This window comes from Dermacentor silvarum, chromosome 1 (genome assembly GCF_013339745.2).
Source record: "Dermacentor silvarum isolate Dsil-2018 chromosome 1, BIME_Dsil_1.4, whole genome shotgun sequence".
Taxonomy (NCBI): Eukaryota; Metazoa; Arthropoda; class Arachnida; order Ixodida; family Ixodidae; genus Dermacentor; species Dermacentor silvarum.
In genome coordinates this window covers 286,972,095-286,989,406 of record NC_051154.1, presented here as the reverse complement: position 1 = coordinate 286,989,406, position 17,312 = coordinate 286,972,095, and the positions used below count along the sequence as shown (strand labels likewise).

General features: G+C 50.1%; 1 protein-coding gene across 1 annotated transcript in view; it reads right to left on the bottom strand.

The window, feature by feature from the left end:
• Nucleotides 1-744: 744 nt before the first annotated feature.
• Nucleotides 745-17,312, bottom strand: part of LOC119441417 (endothelin-converting enzyme-like 1) — a 42,422-nt gene continuing 25,854 nt past the window's right edge. Inside the window, exon 2 of the mRNA XM_037706043.1 lies at nt 745-2,805. Coding sequence (XP_037561971.1) covers nt 745-2,805 — 2,061 coding nt within the window. The remainder of the gene's footprint in view (nt 2,806-17,312) is intronic.

The window sequence follows — 17,312 nt, the reverse complement described above, 5'->3', positions numbered from 1 at the left end:
AGCCCCTCCTGTCTCAAGTCGCATCGGAGCTGTTCCTCGAACCGACCGCCTCCCGCTTCTCGTCACGCGTCACACGAGAGAGGTACTATACTCCACGACAGGTGGCGTTACCAGGATTTTATATTTTCGTCATTTGCTCGCTTAGAAAAACTCTCTTCTCGCTGCGAATGAGGAATTCGTTTTTTTTTTTCGGGAGCTTAATGCTTCAACATAGCTCGACCCATTATTTCCCGCTAGTGTACCTTTAAAGGTAAGACAAATGTGAGCAAATATACGGCTGTGCCGAACGTATTTTAACACGTAGACACTGTACTGGAACGACGGTAAAGAGTACCTGAGGCATTCTTTGTTATACAGAGTTGTTCACCTCATCTTGTTATACAAGCAAGAAAGAAAAATTGCGTTTTGTACGTATAGATAAGCAGAAAACGCTGCGAGGATTCGCCTTTTGTTATAAAGCAGTCTACTGCGTCAAGTGGTTGGCCAAGTATTAATATGCAAAACAAAACTATGCAGTCATCTGAGACCTAGCCTTCTCCCGGTCAATATGGTTTATTGTATACCTTCTCTAAGAGTTCATAAATGAGGTGCACCTGTAACTACGTCGTATGAGATAGTCTCGACAAATCACATGGGGTCCTAAGCGGAGCCGTGAAATGGATACTCCGCATGAAACTATTACGCGGGAGGATGAGGGCTTTCACTTGCAGTACACGTGTAGAGAAAAGAACTCAAGACGCACGGCTACTTGAAGAAAGAGCACCTCGTCTGGGGATTCATAGGATCGCGGATGCCGCAGTTGAAGGCCCGGCTGAATTCTGCAAAGTTGGCGACCGCCTTGTTGCACTCGCCCCTGAGCGAGTCGAGCGTGGGTGGAAGGTTGCACAGGCTGAAGCACACGGTGATAAAAAAGACCTGGTCTTCGGTAAACACCTTAGTGATACGACCGACTCGCGGCGGGTCGTCGCGCGAAGCTTCGTAAGCGGCATGCGCCAGCTCCAGGGCCGGAACTTCAGGGAAGAGGCTTTTGTTCACAGGTGATCCGGAGCACTCTGCCGATCTTCTGGCGAGAGCTTCGAACCACTCCTCTGGTGCCCACGAGTTGGCGCGGACATTCCCGTTTGCGTCAACTTTGAGGCCTCCCTGATTGATAGCCTTCACCAGCTGCAGGGCGTAAGAGAAACCTAGTCCGCCGTGCACCATTGCTCTAGTTCCCCGCCCAGTGTAGGCGGGTAGGCTGAGGGCTGCAGCGGATATGAGCACCTTATTCAGAACGTAGTCGTACCCAAAGAGCGGCTGAAGGTAGTTGATCGGGAAGTCTAGCACGTCGTTGTACTTAGGTTCGCCCCGTAGTGCGCGAGTGGCTTTCATGGCGTCGATCCAGTACCCGACCAACGATGCCTCTTTGGACGAGAAATTAGCGTAGATAGCGGACAGGCCTTCCTCCGTCAAGAGTTCCTTGGGCGGCCAGAGGACAGTCCTGGTGTTCTGGAGCTTCAAGGACGCATTGCGCCTGAACGAGTCGTCGGCGAACCAAGACAGAGCAGAGATCTTGTCACGGGCTATCTGCGTCACGCGGCCAAGAAAGCTGTTGATTGCCGCTCTGGACTCGGCCGTGAAATGGGAAACCACGACAAGTGACCTCAGCAGCAACCCGTACGAGTCCTCGACCCGAATAGCGCACAGCCGTCGGCGCCTTACGTCAGACGGCCAAGTCTCTTCCGAACTCTTCGGCAGCTCTTCAAGCGGGGCAAAAGTTTGAATGAAGAACCACGACATATGTAGCAACAAAGAACGCCGGTCAAACTTCAAGAAGAGCCTGTCTATAGTTTCCAGGAGCGCTACGTCACTTGCGATGATGAGGTCTGACAGGCCATAACCACCCTGTACCGGGGCGTTCTTGTTCAGTTCTTTCATCCATTGGGCTGAGGACATGCTGGTTGTGACACTGGTTATATCTTTCAGTAAGAACCGGCCTGGTGTGACGCTTTCTGTCTCCAGAAGCTGTTGAAGCTGGGAAAATACGCCCCTTTCCACAGAGTCTATTGCCTCTATTTCGGCATCACTGCGACGCGGCTCGTTCATCGCGAAAGTGTCCTGAAATTTGTTCCAGTAGTTCAGGACGCCCTCCACGCGAATGTTTTCTTCCTTATACGTATTCCATATAGGGACAAAGTTAGCCGTCATGAAAAACAGGATGTGCGACTCTCCCTTTTGCATCCTCAGTGGCCTCAGTCGAAACCAGAGGTGAATGTTCCAGTTGTATGCCAGGTCCAAGAGGACGCCAAATGGACTTGCGCTCGGCAGTGGGTCATTCGGCCACGGTATCTTCCGATCCAACATGAACTGCCTCAGCAAAGCTGAGGAAGGTCTATTAGCGGCATTATTAGTCAGGCAAATTTCGAACATGCGGCGCGCCTTTTTGACTGTGTCGAAGTGGTCAACACCTCTGGTAATCAAAGTGTGGAAGCCATTGAACCACGCTATGATGGCATGACTGGCCAGTGCCGAGCCATAGGCGTAGGGGTCAGCAGACGGCTTCCATTTGGAGCAGACAAACGATTCGAAATCGCTGCATGGATTGACGCTCCAGTTCACCTTCGTCAGAACAAGGTGCCGGTGATCGAGGCACTCACTGCTGCGGCACAGCAGGCTGTCCCGTTCGTGGGGCCAGGGTAGAAGTGCTGATCGAATGTAGGCCACCAGCGCAGCGCTCACAAGCACGACCACCAAACAGGCCACTACGGAGGGCAACGCTCCTCGGGCTCCAACAGCGCTCGGTTCCGAAGGTGCAGCATCCGTCGCCTGGAACAGCAGAAATAAGATGGCTGTCAAGAAGCTGGAGACCAGTTGCGCGTGTTTTCAAAAGCAGCTCGTATTTTTTTCCTTCGCTATTACATCAGTGGCCGCACTCGACTCTAGCCTATGGCCCCAAGTCGTCATTATCACATTTCACGTCGATAGTATGCAAAACTCGAATGCATTGTGCGGCACTGTACAGATCGGCGCAAGAAGCTAAAAGTAAAAAGCGACAAGCTGTTAACAAATAGCATTGCGAAATAATACGGCTACATAAAGAGATCATAACAAGAGTCGTAGTGTCTGATTGTGTATGGCGTGCGTGAGCCACTTCGAATTTACTCACACTCAAGAGAAAGAAGTGATGGAGCAGTAGGGTGACATGACAACTTTAAAAAAAATTAATTGCCGAGATTAGCGTGCCGAAGCTGTTGAGCAAGCTATATGGGGGATGCCGCAGTGGAGAGCTCCGGATTAATATTTGATCATGAGGGGTGCTTAATGAAGTCAGGTTCACGAGCGTTTTGCATTCCATCCCCATTGTTGTGCGGCCGTGGGGAATCGAACCCACGACCTCGTGTTTAGCAGCAGAGCGTCATAGCCAAGTGGTGAGCAACCGCAGACGGCCAATGGTGACATTTGCCTGCAGTAAACGTAAATACGGACATTGTGTTCATGGACACAGAGGAACCGTTTCTTGCGTTTTTAACTTGCGTAGCTGCCACAAGAACATTGTCGTGATGCTGATAAGTGTCTGTCCCGACCGTGCTCACAGCTGCGCAAACGCTCAACTGGTGTAAGCAGTTGCATTGCATTCCCGCTAAGTAGTTGAAATAATTAGGGCTAGAAAGACGACGCCCGTTACAACATCGGACAGATCTGTTTAGTGCCCGCTCCACTCACACGCTGCCTGCCCTCTATCCACTGCGAAAGTGATTGAGTGGGTCGTGACCGTGGGTCCACTTATTTGTCGTTTTATGCAGCCAAGTTGATTGCGCGTCTATAATGTGTCTGCAACACGGGCTCGTCCAAAACGCGAACTCAAAGCACTTGCGTGCAGCGCCTGATCAAGTGAAATGTCAGCGGAGCGGACCGTAAGCAACCCTCAGCGTAGCGCCCAAAGGCAGCTCACAGCCGAACGGGCCGAACCGTGTACTCCGCGCTCGTTCAAATCACGTGCCCGTTTTTCTGAAACACTTGAAATGGTACAGAATAACGCATCACGTTTTATATTATCCAACTACAATTGTACCAGCAGTATCACGTCGATGAAACACACCCTTTCCTTGCCGCCACTTGTTTCACGTCGCAAAGCATGTCGTTTTACACTTTTCCGTAAAATATACCATCATCCAGTTCTCAAAACCCAGTTCGTTACGACCCCATCTTATCGTTCAGTACACTTAGATCACCACCATAAGGTACACGTTACTACTTGCCGCACTAACACTTTTTTTATTCTTTCGTCCCACGCACGTCCAGTGACTGGAACCACCTTCCCACAGATATTGTTTCCATTTCGGACCGTGATCAATTTTGTGTAACCATTTACAGTCACTTATTTGATGACGCATGAAGTGTTCTTTTTTTTCTTAACGCGGTTCTTCGCATTGTATCTTCATTCCTGCTTTTGTTGTATTAGCCTAACATTGTCTCGTCCTGTGTATTGTAGATGTCAGTAGAATTGTACCTATTATTACATTTTCTATTTTGTTTATAATTTATGCACCCCACTCCCCTCTGTAAAGCTCTGTGTGCTTGAGGGTAAAATAAATAAATAAATAAATAAATAAATAAATAAATAAATAAAACGAGGCGCATCGAACCCGGCGTGTATGGCGTAAGTATGAAATGCTCCACCTATGTCATCGCGGGTCCGTCTGACATATTTAATGCGTGGCTATCGACCAACTGTTAGCGTGACGTCTCTGATGTCAGACATGAGCGGCATATCTTGCGTAATCGTGAATTGATAAATCCTAAATAGCGTAATTTCCCTTGTCAAGGCCTCAATCATTATAGACCATTTGTTTTTAATTACGCTTTTGAAGAAGCCTAGAGAGTGAGTCCTTGCTTTGTCTCTTCGCTTTTTTCGACGTGAGGAGGGAGGTACTTCGGAAGAGGGAACCACAATTCAGGCTGTCACTACACAGTGGCATCTTGATCCGAAGAACTGAATATATTTTACATCACATCAAACATTCGTGACTCCTTCAGCGAAGCTAACATACGTTTGTAGACGTTATTTGGGAATCATAATTAAATTTATGTAATAATGTTTATTTATTGCTTTGTCTAGTGTTATTACACATGTAATTATTTGTCTTGAGTTCCCATCGTGTATATATGTTTGTGCAATAAGGTCCCCCTAAGTGTGAGTACTATATTGACCGGACATGTTCTCTATCACATGAGTGTTCGCGCAATGCTTCTTTTGAGGGCTGATGATCCTTTTGAGAGTACGTAAGCAGAGATTTCTGTCGAAGCCATAAATGCCAAGAATCTTTTTTTAAGAGTAGATTAGATAGATTACAGGCAACAATTGCAAGGCTCGGCAGAGATAACAGACCACAAAGTATGTTTTTTGAGCAAGAAGATGGTACTTAACCATATTTGAAACATTGTTAAGAGTACACAAATACGTTTTTAGTTGCGCATACCCAGGAATTGGGAACATTTCGTTCAATTTCCTTGTTTCGCCACCAGGTGGCGTATCGACTTTATAGAATTCTAAATTCGTGCCATGACGTATGCCATGACGCACAACTAAAGAAAACACAAAAAAGAAGCGAAGCAGGGGCACGATGGGAGATGTTTGTTCAGTTCGCATTCTGTTAAGTTGCTGCGGCGTCACAAAGTGGACCTATGCAAAATTTGTGACAACGGGAGGGACAGAGCAGCCAATCGGCAAGCGGTGAACTCCCCAGACCACAAACGTTCGTTTTTTGGTGACGTCAAAATGAAGACACGCTCCTGTCAATCATTTTGATTACGAGCCATAGAGTTTCTCACTATGACACCTAGAGGGTAATCTGGCGCCACCGTCTATGGGAGTTACCTGAAGGGCACTGTGCCATCATGGGAATGACGGCATATGTGTCTGCGAGGCTTGTGTTGGCTGGTGTTGTACGAGGCTTCGTCTAAAACGTGGATATGGCTACACAAATAATGCGTTCCTAAACTAAAATCAACATATATAGAAGGCTTTCATTCGCCCATATTCATCTCTCAATAAAGTTTGATCACCTAAGTGCAGAATCAAGTGAAGAAAAGCAAGAACAGAGGACAAGTTGTTCCAGAGCGAGCGAGAATCTTGTCGTCTGTCCTCAAACTTAAGCGGCCAGCTGATACTGTTTACGTTTCATATAATTGTACATCCAATAATGAGTCCTCAAAATTAAACAAACATGTTTTTGTGTAATAATAAAGCTAAAAGAGCCTTTTACGGGCTGTTTCAGCGGGAAATGAATCATTGTAGTTGACGGAACGGTGCTAACCAGGCGCGACTTCAGGCGTCCTGGCTCTTCGAGAACCATGTCAAACTTAAGTCACAATATACCGGAATTCCCGTGCATACCACAGCGCAGCAGCGCCAGGGCCGGTATTTTTGTAGCGATGCCTTATGACTTATTCTATACTAGTCTTATCATCCACCGCTCACGGCCGGCTGATCCCGTTGATAAGGCCAGCAGACCGTCGCTCTGACCCCTGACAAAGCGCGATAATTGCGTAAAGGCATTAGCACGGGAAAGGCATCGCTACAAAATACCGGCCCAGATTTTCCTCTAGGTAATATAGTGAGAAACTATGTTTCTGATATAGATGGATATCGGATAAGGACAGCGCAGCAGTCGCATTTTGGCCGGAGAGCGCTGTTGAGTGCAGTTAGGAAATTAGGCTTTGAACGCTGGACGGTGTTGCAACTGTCTAGTGTGCCGTGCTTGTGATGAAGAAATGCCATCGCACTGGGTCTAGAAAAGCGAGCATTTCTCGACGCTGACCGTGTTTGCGACACTGCGGCTCCGATACATCACCGATAACAAAGCAGCCATCTCAAACGACAGCTACGATACGTTGTCGTTCGAAAACACTACGCACTACTCAGCATCGTCGTCCACCCCGGCGCATCGACGCCATGCAAGCAGCTACAGTGACGTGCCGATAAATATTCGCTGTGCACTGCATCGCCACAATACAAGCAATGAAACCGTGTTGTGGGGCCATGACTGCGCTAGAAGATATATACGTAAGCCAGCAAAAGTCGGTGGTTTGTTTTAAAGCGAAGCTTTGTACCTCCACCAGCCAAGGGTTCTGTCGTGTCCGTCGTTGTAAGCAAAAAACGATCCCGACGAACCGCTAACAATTGCAGGTATAGCAGTATAGCTTACTTGAATTCAGGCATTCAGCGTACAACTAAGCACTCGTTTTCGCAAGATAAACCACAAAAACAAGCTTCAAAGTGATGAGCCAACATGATGGATGATAAGGGCTGCGGGCAAACAACGGAAACAGGCTCGGGGCGGTCCGTAAGATTATATTGCAGCTGTTGCAAAGCTTATGCAGCTGCTTGAAAGAGGGTCGACGCCATTCGAAACCCTTCCAGCCTAGTAACTGCTTCGGTTCATTTTCTAGACTACACCACTACGGGTAGACCACGGAAAGTAAAGACGGCAGAACGTGCATTCGCGGAACGTGCATTGATTTAACCTTGGCAAAGAATGTAACTACAGTGAAAACTGAAAATTTGAGTGTATATCACACCGATCATAAAGCAGTAGGGAACATTGTTGTGAAGTAAATAATAATAAAGTCCGTGGTTAAAGTTACGTTGTAGTGTGTGAAATATCAAGTGCGCCGCAGTCACCGTGAGGGTGGCGTAAAAAGCTTCGCTTTCCAACCACCTTCACAGGGTGGATTGGCGGGTAATTTTTTTGATAGTGGTGCTCAGTATATCACCGATGACAGTGCGTTGTGCGTGTTTTATTTCCGCGGTCAACATTGTTAACGCCTCTCAGTTCCGCACGACGTCGCTGTTGCCGAAAAATAAGTTTAGCGTGGCGCAACCGTGGTGGGCGCGCACAAGAGTTACATCCCTCGCGCGGGGCGTAACCTATGGTTTTGATTCACAGGCGAACTCGTGCCAAACTCGTACATCGCGAACCTCCCCTCGAGTTGAACTCGCGAACGTGGCGGCGGCAGCAGCAGCCTGTGTCATCGCATCCAGCGGCAGCAAGTGTCAATATGACCGTCTGCACCCGTTCACCTACATGACCGACGTAGAGATTCAGCGCCATTATTTCCTTTCCAAAACGTCAGTGCGCTGGCTGTGTGACGAGTTAGGCGAAGTGCCTCGTCGGGGAAGACAGCGTGGTGGGCTAATTATGTTTCCGAGCACAGACTCGTGTGACTAGGCAGCGGTGGAAAAGTTAGCGCGATCGCTTGGGCTCTCTCCCGCTTCAAGCGCTGTTCGAACACCGCGCCCCAGCCCCAGGCCAGGACCAGCGGCGCCATCGGAGTACTGAGGCACCTGCGAGCAACTGGGGTTCAACCCAGACCAACCAACCTGCGAAGGCGAAGTGGTCACATTATATAGGAAGACTCAGGATGGACGCCGGGCTGCCTTCCGGTGTAACAGGTGCCGAAAGCAGCTTTCGCACTTGCACGGTGCCGCTGCACTGCACGGGCAGAGAGCCGAAGGAAGTTAATTCGGCAACACGGACCGGCTTGGCCGTCCGAACGACCCCACTCCAGGCGGCAAATGATTTGGCTCGCGTACTGCGTGAGCAAAAGCATAGACTGTTTTTATATGGCTGTTCAAGGAGATGACCGGCGACTTGTTTCATCTATCGGAGCACGCCATCGCCGTCTGGAGGAACTACCCTCGTGAGGTCGCGAGAGACGAGTTGCTGGCGCGACCTCCACTCGGTGGCCCCGGGAAGACAGCGCAAATTGGTGAGTTCCTTCTTCGCGGCGAGCACAAGTACAATCGAGGCCGCCTAATGACGCAACGTTCCGCCGAGTTGCCAATACTACGGCGGTGTTAAAGATGGTGGCCCATGGGTCTTCGGCATGGCCTGCGCGACCAAAGGGGTGCTGCGACTTTTCAAGGTCGACCGACGAAAGGCGGTGACGCTATGCGCCATTATTGCAGCCAATGTTCAACCGGGGACCATTATTCATCTTGACGAATTGGCTGCATACAACTGTATCCCAAATTTAGGGGATGCTAATGGGGCTATGCATCAATCTGCACGGGCGTTCACACGCAAAAAAATAGAACGTTATTGTCAAAAAAAAGTGAAGCGCCACCTCGTCAGCGGTGGGTACAGGTTAACTGCACCGATGCTGCAGTCCCACCTGGGATGGATGTGGTGGCAGTCAACAGCCACGTGCACTGCAAAGACCCTTTCTTGTGTTTGTTAGAAGCCACGGATCACTCGGGCTACCCAGTATAAAGACTCTTTCCTGCGGTTGTTAAAAGCCATCACTCGGCGCTAGCCAGCATGAAGGTGCATCACAATGTAAAATAAAATAAAGCGTAGTTTTCTTACTCTTGTGTGAGTGCTTTCTGGCATTCCTGAGTGCTTACATGGTAAGCACGCGGCAAACCATTTCGGCACTAGCCGATGCTAACTTTCTCTCGCCGCCTTACCTTAGCGCGTGCAACGAACGATCTATTGAAAGCCCAGTGTGAAAACCGGGTGCACACCAATCTGTGCTCGGAAATGGGAGCGCAAGCACGTAGCGAGCCGCACCAATCCAATCCAGAGGAAAGAGCAGAGCAACGAGAGATCTGTTGAAACCCCAGTGAGAAATCCAAGCGCACACCAATCGGTGCTCGGATATGCTAGCTCAAGTACATAGCGAGCCGCGCCAATCCGATCCAGAGGAAAAACAAGAAGGCGAGCGTCCCGTCGTGGTATAACGCGAAATGTAATAAACTACGAATTAGTCGAACACACATTCAGTGTACATCTTGTAAACTTTAAAATGCTTATAACCCACGCTAATGTGACTAATATTATTGTACTAAATGCATTTATTTTATAACTTGCTTGTGCCTGTAATGCACTCGGTGGAACGACCATGCACCGACCGTAAAATCGCGTGAGCCCCAGTTTGTCGCCCGCCCATATGGCAACGACCAAGGGTTGATAGCCACCCAGAGTGAATCTAGATAGACCAATGAAACTGGAGGCGTGCCAACGGACAAACGTTGTCTTGTTACCATTAGTTCTTTGATCTTGGGGCGTCGCTAGAGCTCGTGAAGATCCCGTGTTTCGGTAAACTCGGCGCATCCTGTATAGCACCCCTGGGGTGCTAGGCAGGATGTGCCGAGTTTCTCGTTCGCACGAGTTTTACCCGAGTTTGATCGATGGCAGTCAGTGAACGGAGATAGCAAGGAACGTGCAATAACAGCAGGTAAAAAGAAATGTCGAGATAAAGCCGCGTATGACAACATGAGCGCACCCTGCGCAACACAGTGCTTCCACGCTTCAAGCACAGAAGACTGCGCAACAAAAACGCGCCAGCGCCGCGTATGGTTATCAACGTATTATCGCAATTTATCAATACCGTCACTGCCCCGCTGTCTATCTGCACACTTGCCGTGAGCCACTTGCCACGCCATTCTCGGGCGCGTCAAGGGCGTGCCTCCTCTTTCGGGCATTATCTTTCTATCCTCCGTCGAATGCGAACAGGGCACATGCGGTGCATTCTTGCACCTACACTTTCCCTCAATCGAATACATTGAAATACAACAAATAAAATAACAAACATTTTATTTCTTAAAGTATCGCTTTTTCGTTTTGAATGCTATAAATTTGTGATGACAAAGGGACATCGAGTCAAATATTAAATTTTTCACTTTTTTGCCACGAGTGTCGACAGTGAGGCGAAAGCTTACACGCGGATACATTCTAGATGGTCGCACGCACGAGGGAGCTCATACGGTGAGCAGTCGCCAGGGGCGCTGCAGTGCTATTCTCCATAAAATCGATGCGATAATGACGCATAAAGTCCGCCATGACAATGATCTGTCCATTCCCTGTCTATTAGGGGAATGGCAACGCAGCGCTGCGGCATGGCTGTTCACTGCAGTTGCTTTCACTGAGGCGGCTATTAAGTCCGCCGCTTTACCAACTGAAACGACACTCCAGCCATATATACGGGGGCAACTGCTGTCGCTGCAAAATTGCTCTGCGGTATTGTAGGGTTCGTAGTGATGCAGCACAGTGAAAATGCACCAGTTTATCTGCGTGCGCGAAGTCCCCGCGATGCATTGCGAAGAGCGTGCTGCCCAGCGACACAATTCATCGCTTGTCAGCGCTTGCCCAGTGAAGGTGCCGGCGTGCGCATGTACGCAGAATTTGAGTGTGTTGTTCACTCCAATGTGCTTGCTGAGTGCCTCTGCTGGTGAGCTAACAGCGATCGCAGATGGATATCTTAACGACAGCGCAGCAATCGCATTTTGGCGGGTGAGGGCTCTTGTGTGCCGTTAGGAAATTAGATTTCGAACACAGGAAGGTGTTGCAATTGTTTAATGTGCCGTGCTTGTGATGAACATATGCCATCACACTGGGTGTGTTTGCGCTGACCGCTGACCGTGTTTGCCGACACTGCGGCTCCGATACAACACTGATGACACAGCAGCCATCTCAAATGACAAATGCGAAACGTTGTCGTTGGAAAACACTACGCACTGCTCAGGATCGTTGTCCACCGCGGCACATCAACGCCTTGCAAGCAGCTACAGTTACCTGCCGATAATTATTTGCTGTGCGCTACGTCGCCACAATGCAGGCAATGAACCGTGTTGTGGGGCCATCACAGCCCAAGAAGATATATGCATAAGCCAGCGAAAGTCGACGGTTTGTTTTTGATAGTGGTGTTTAGTACATCACCGATGACAGTGCGTTGTGCGTGTTTTATTTCGGCGGTCAAGATTGTTAACGCCTCTCAGTTCCGCACGATGTCGCGGTTGCCGAAAAATAAGTTGGGCGTGGCACAACCGTGGTGGGCGCGAACAAGAGTTACATGCCTCGCGCGGGGCGAGACCTATGGTTTTGATTGACAGGCGAACTCGTGCCAAACTAGTACATCGCGAAACCCCCCTCGAGTTGAACTCGTGAACATGGCGGCGGCAGCAGCACCCTGTGTCATCGCATCCAGCGGTAGTAAGCCTCAATATGACCGTCAGGACCCGTTCACCTACATGACCGCCGTGGAGTTTCGCGTCATTTTTGCCTTTCCAAAACGTCAGTGCGCTGGCTGTGTGACAAGTTAGGCGAAGGCCGTCGTCTGCGGAGACAGCGTGGCGGGCAAATTGTGCTTTCCGAGCGCAGCGTGGTGCGACTAGGCTGCGGAGGAAAAGTTCGTCCGATTGCTTCAGCTCTCTCCTGTTTCAAGCACTGCTCGTCCACCGCGCCCCAGCCCCAGGCCAAGTCCGGCGTCGTCATCGGAGTACTGGAGCACCTGCGAGCACCTGGGATTCAACCCGAACCAACCAACCTGCGCAGGCGAAGCGGTCACATTATATTGGAAGGCTCAGAATGGACGCCGGGCTGCCTTCTGGTGCCACAGCTGCCGAAATCAGTTTTCGCAGTTACACGGTACCGCTGCACTGCACGGGCAGAGATGCGAAGGAAGTTACTTCGCCTACACGGACCGCCTCGGCCGTCCGAACGACCATCTCTCGAGGCGGCAAATGATTTGGCTCACGTACTGCCTGAGCCAAAGCGTAGACATATGGCTGTTGAAGGAGATGACCGGCGACTTGTTTCCTCTATCGGAGTACGCCATCGCCGACTAGAGGAACTACCCCCGTAAGTTCGCGAGGGCCAAGCTGCTGGCGCATCCTCCACTCGGTGTCCCCGGGCAGATAGCGCAAATTGACGAGTGCCTTCTTCGCGGCCGTCTAATGTCGGGCGACAACTTTCCGCTGAGCCGCCAAAATTACGGCAGTGTTAAAGATGGTGGCCCATAGGTCTTCGGCACGTTCTGCGCGACCAGAGGGGTGCTGCGACTTTCAAGGTCGACCGACGAAAGGCGGCGATGTAAGGCGCCATTATTGCAGCCAATTTTAAAGCGGGGACCATTATTTATATTGACAAATTGGCCGCATACAAATATATCACAAATTTAGTGGATGCTAACGGGGCTATGACTCAATCTGCATTGGGAAATAGTCAACCACAGCGTGAACTTTGCGGACCCCATCACGGGCGTTCACACACAAAAAAAGAAAGATCTTGTCAAAAAGTGAAGCGCCACCTCATCAGCGATGGGTACAGGGTCACTGCACCGATGCTGGAGTCCCACTTGGGATGGATGTGGTGGCACTCAACGGCCACGTGCGCTGCAAAGACCCTCTTTTGCGTTTGTTAGAACCCACCGACCGCTCGGGCTACCCAGTATAAAGACTCTTTCCTGCGGTTGTTAGAAGCCATCGCTCGTCGCTTGCCAGAATGAAGGTGCATCGCAAAGTAAAAGAAAATAAAGCGTAGTTTTCGGACCCTTGTATGAGTGCTTTCCGGCGTACCTGAGTGTTTACACGGTAAGCGCGCGGCAAACCACCTCTGCGCTAGCCGACGCTCACTTCGTCTCGCAGCCTTACTTTAGCGCGAGCAACGAGTGATCTGTTGAATGCCCAGTGTGAAAACCAGGCGAACACCAATTTGTGCTCGGAAATGGGAGCGCAAGCACGTAGCGAGCCGCACCAATTCAATCCAGAGGAAAGAGAAAGAGCAACGAGCAATCTGTGAAAAGCCCAGTGCGAAAACTAAGCACACACCAATCTGTGCTCGGAAATGCTAGCGCAAGCACGTAAAGAGCCGCGCCAATCCGATCCAGAGGAGAAAAAAGAAGGCGAGCGTCCCCTCGTGGTATAACGCGAAACGTATTAAACTAGGAATTAGTTGAACACACATTCAGTGTACATCTTGTAAACTTTAAAATGCTTATAACCCACGCTAATGTGACTAATATTATTGTACTAAATGCATTTATTTTATAACTTGCTTGTGCCTGTAATGCACTCGTTGGAACGACAAACAAGTGAAAGAAGGCACGAACATGCACCGACCGTAAAATCGCGTGAGCCCCAGTTTGTCGACCGCCCATATGGCAACGCCCAAGGGTTGATAGCCACCCAGAGTGAATCTAGATAAACTAATGAAACTGGAGGCGTGCCAACGGACAAAGGTCTTGTTACTATTAGTTCTTTCATCTTGGGGCGTCGCCAGAGCTCGTGAAGATCCCGAGTTTAAACTCGGCGCATCCTGCATAGCACCCCTGTTTGGGATTTTTCACGGCATCGTCCTCAAGGAAAAAAAAAATCCCTTCAGCAACTGAAGCGAAAAGTGCATAGATTCCTTGGTATCACGCAGTACAGCATTCGTTTCAATAAAAAATGTCACAGTTTCGCCCTAAGGGCGAAGCAATGAATGTGATAGCAACACAGCAATGTCATACGAAGTAAGGTGAGCGGCCTTGGTAGCAATATTGTTACGGGGAGAAAATATATGTATTTACAATATATACAGAGGGTTGAAGCTCTGTGGCCAGGGTGACACCATCTACCGAGCTCCGAGACACTTCAGCCTCTTCTTCCCCAACCAACGTCATTTTGTCCACAGCGGTACAAACTCGTACGTGACATGAACCCCCCGGCGGCAGAAGCATCGTCTCGATGCTTCTTAGGGTGTCGAATCAGCGTGCGAGTTATAGGGCTTTAGTCGCGAAACGTGCACGATATCAGTTCCTGGGGTGGTAGAAGACTTTGAATTCACAGGTGAGATCTCATATGTGAGGCTGGTGACTTGGCGAAGAACTCGGTATCGCCCGACGTATTGTGGCAGCAGTTTTTCGCAAAGGCCGACGCGACGGGAGGGTACCCAAAGCAGAACAAGGGACCCAGGGCTGAAATGAGCGTCCCGACGGTGACTGTCGTAACGGTGCTTCTGGATAGTCTGAGATGCCAGAAGATGGTCACGGGCAATACGACGCGCTGCGGCCGCGCGAACAATGGCGTCGTGAGCATAGAACGTGGTAGTGGTGTCGTCAGAAGGGAGCAGTGAGTCAAGAGGCAGGAGAGGGTGACGGCCATATAGTAGATAGAACGGGGAATAACCAGTAATATCGTGACGCGACGAATTGTATGCAAACGTCACGAAAGGTAAGGTGCAGTCCCAATCCCGGTGATCAGCACACACGTACATGGAGAGCATGTCCGTAAGTGTACGGTTGAGACGCTCGGTAAGTCCGTTTTTCTGTGGGTGGTAAGCCGTCGTGAACTTGTGGGACGTTGAGCAAGAACGAAGAAGGTCGTCGACAACATTAGAAAGAAAACAGGGGCCTCTATCGGTGAGTAGCTGACGTGGGGCACTATGATGTAGGATGACTTCATGGAGGAGAAAATCAGCCACATCAGTTGCGCAGCTTGTAGGGAGGGCCCGCGTTATGGCATAACGCGTGGTATAGTCCGTCGCAACAGCCACCCACTTGTTGCCCGAGGATGAGGTAGGAAATGGGCCAAGAAGGTCCAGGCCGACGCGGAAAAATGGCTCACTGGGGATATCTATAGGCTGAAGGTGGCCAGCGGGAGACAATGGAGGCTTCTTGCGGCGTTGGCAAAGTTCGCCGGCAGCGACGTAGCTTCGAACAGAGCGATATAGCCCAGGCCAGAAAAATCGTCTGCGGACACGGTCATATGTACGGGAGACACCCAAATGACCAGCGGTAGGCGCATCGTGTAACTGCGAGAGAATTGTCGAGCGCAGATGCTGGGGAACGACGAGGAGCAGTTCAGCACCATGAGGATTCATATTGCGTCGATATAAGGTCCCGTCCTGGAGAACAAACATACGGAGAGAAGCGTCCTGTTGCTCCGAGGTAATGCGTTCGATGATGGATCGCGAATATGGGTCACGACGCTGCTCGTCGGCGATGCGTGAGAAGTCGGAGATCGACAAAACGCAGGTATCTGTATCGGTTTCGGTGCCATCCGGTGGGTCGACAGGGTAGCGGGAGAGGCAGTCGACGTCCTTATGTAACCGCCCAGATTTGTAGGACACGGAAAACGTGTACTCTTGCAGGCGTAAAGCCCAGCGGCCAAGACGCCCTGTCCGGTCTCTGAGTGAGGATAGCCAACATAAGGCATGATGATCTGTCACGACGGTGAAATGTCGACCGAACAGGTAAGGGCGGAACTTAGCAATGGACCAAACAAGGGCCAAGCATTCACGTTCTGTTATCGAGTAGTTTCGCTCTGGTGCAGAAAGAAGACGGCTAGCATACGCGATCACGCGATTGGTGTCGCGCTGTCGTTGGGACAAGATAGCGCCAATGCCATGGCCGCTTGCATCAGTGCGAACTTCTGTGTAGGCATGCGGATCAAAATGACCCAACACGGGTGGATTGGTAAGGCGACTGATAAGCGTTGAAAATGCTTCAGCCTGGTCAGGTCCCCAACGAAAAGTGGTGTCCTTTTTCAGAAGGTCTGTGAGAGGACGAGCGATTTCGGCAAAGTTCTGGATAAATCGCCGAAAATAGGAACACAGCCCTAGAAAACTGCGGACATCGGTAGGAGAACGCGGAAAGGGAAACTCCCTAACGGCACGAACTTTGTCAGGATCAGGCTGGACGCCAGAAGCGTCAACCAAGTGACCAAGTACTCGTATTTGGCGGCGGCCGAAATGGCATTTTGCAGAATTGAGTTGTAGGCCGGCACGTCTAAAAACATCAAGGATAGCTGAGAGTCGGTGAAGGTGGCTCTCAAACGTCGGTGAAAAACCTATGACGTCATCAAGGTAGCAGAGGCATGTGGTCCATTTGAATCCGCGCAGAAGAGAATCCATCATGCGCTCGAAGGTAGCAGGGGCATTACAGAGTCCGAAAGGCATCACTTTAAATTGGTAGAGACCATCTGGGGTGACGAAGGCGGTCTTTTCGCGATCTCGTTCATCCACTGCGATTTGCCAGTAGCCGGAGCGTAAATCAATCGATGAAAAATAGCTGGCACCGTGTAAGCAGTCCAGCGCGTCATCAATACGCGGAAGCGGATACACGTCCTTTTTCGTAATCTTATTCAGGTGACGGTAATCGATACAAAATCTCCAGGTATTGTCCTTCTTTTTAACCAAAACGACAGGTGACGCCCACGGACTGCAGGAAGGCTCGATAATATCTTTGGATAGCATTTTGTCCACCTCCGTTTGGATCACCTGGCGTTCAGCTGCTGACACACGGTAGGGCCTCCGGTGTATAGGAAGAGCGTCACCAGTGAGGATGGGATGGGTGACGACACGGGTGCGACCTAGCGGGCGATTTCCAAAATCAAAGATGTCTTCATAGGACATCAGAATACGGTGAAGGGCGTCGGCGTAAGCAGGCCGTAGGTCAGTAGCTATCATGGGCGTAAACTTGTCCTTGCTTGAAGTAGGACGGTCGGAAGCTGCAACAGTGTGGAATCGTGGTTCGGGCGTAAGAGCAGCTACTCCACACTCTTCCAAAGG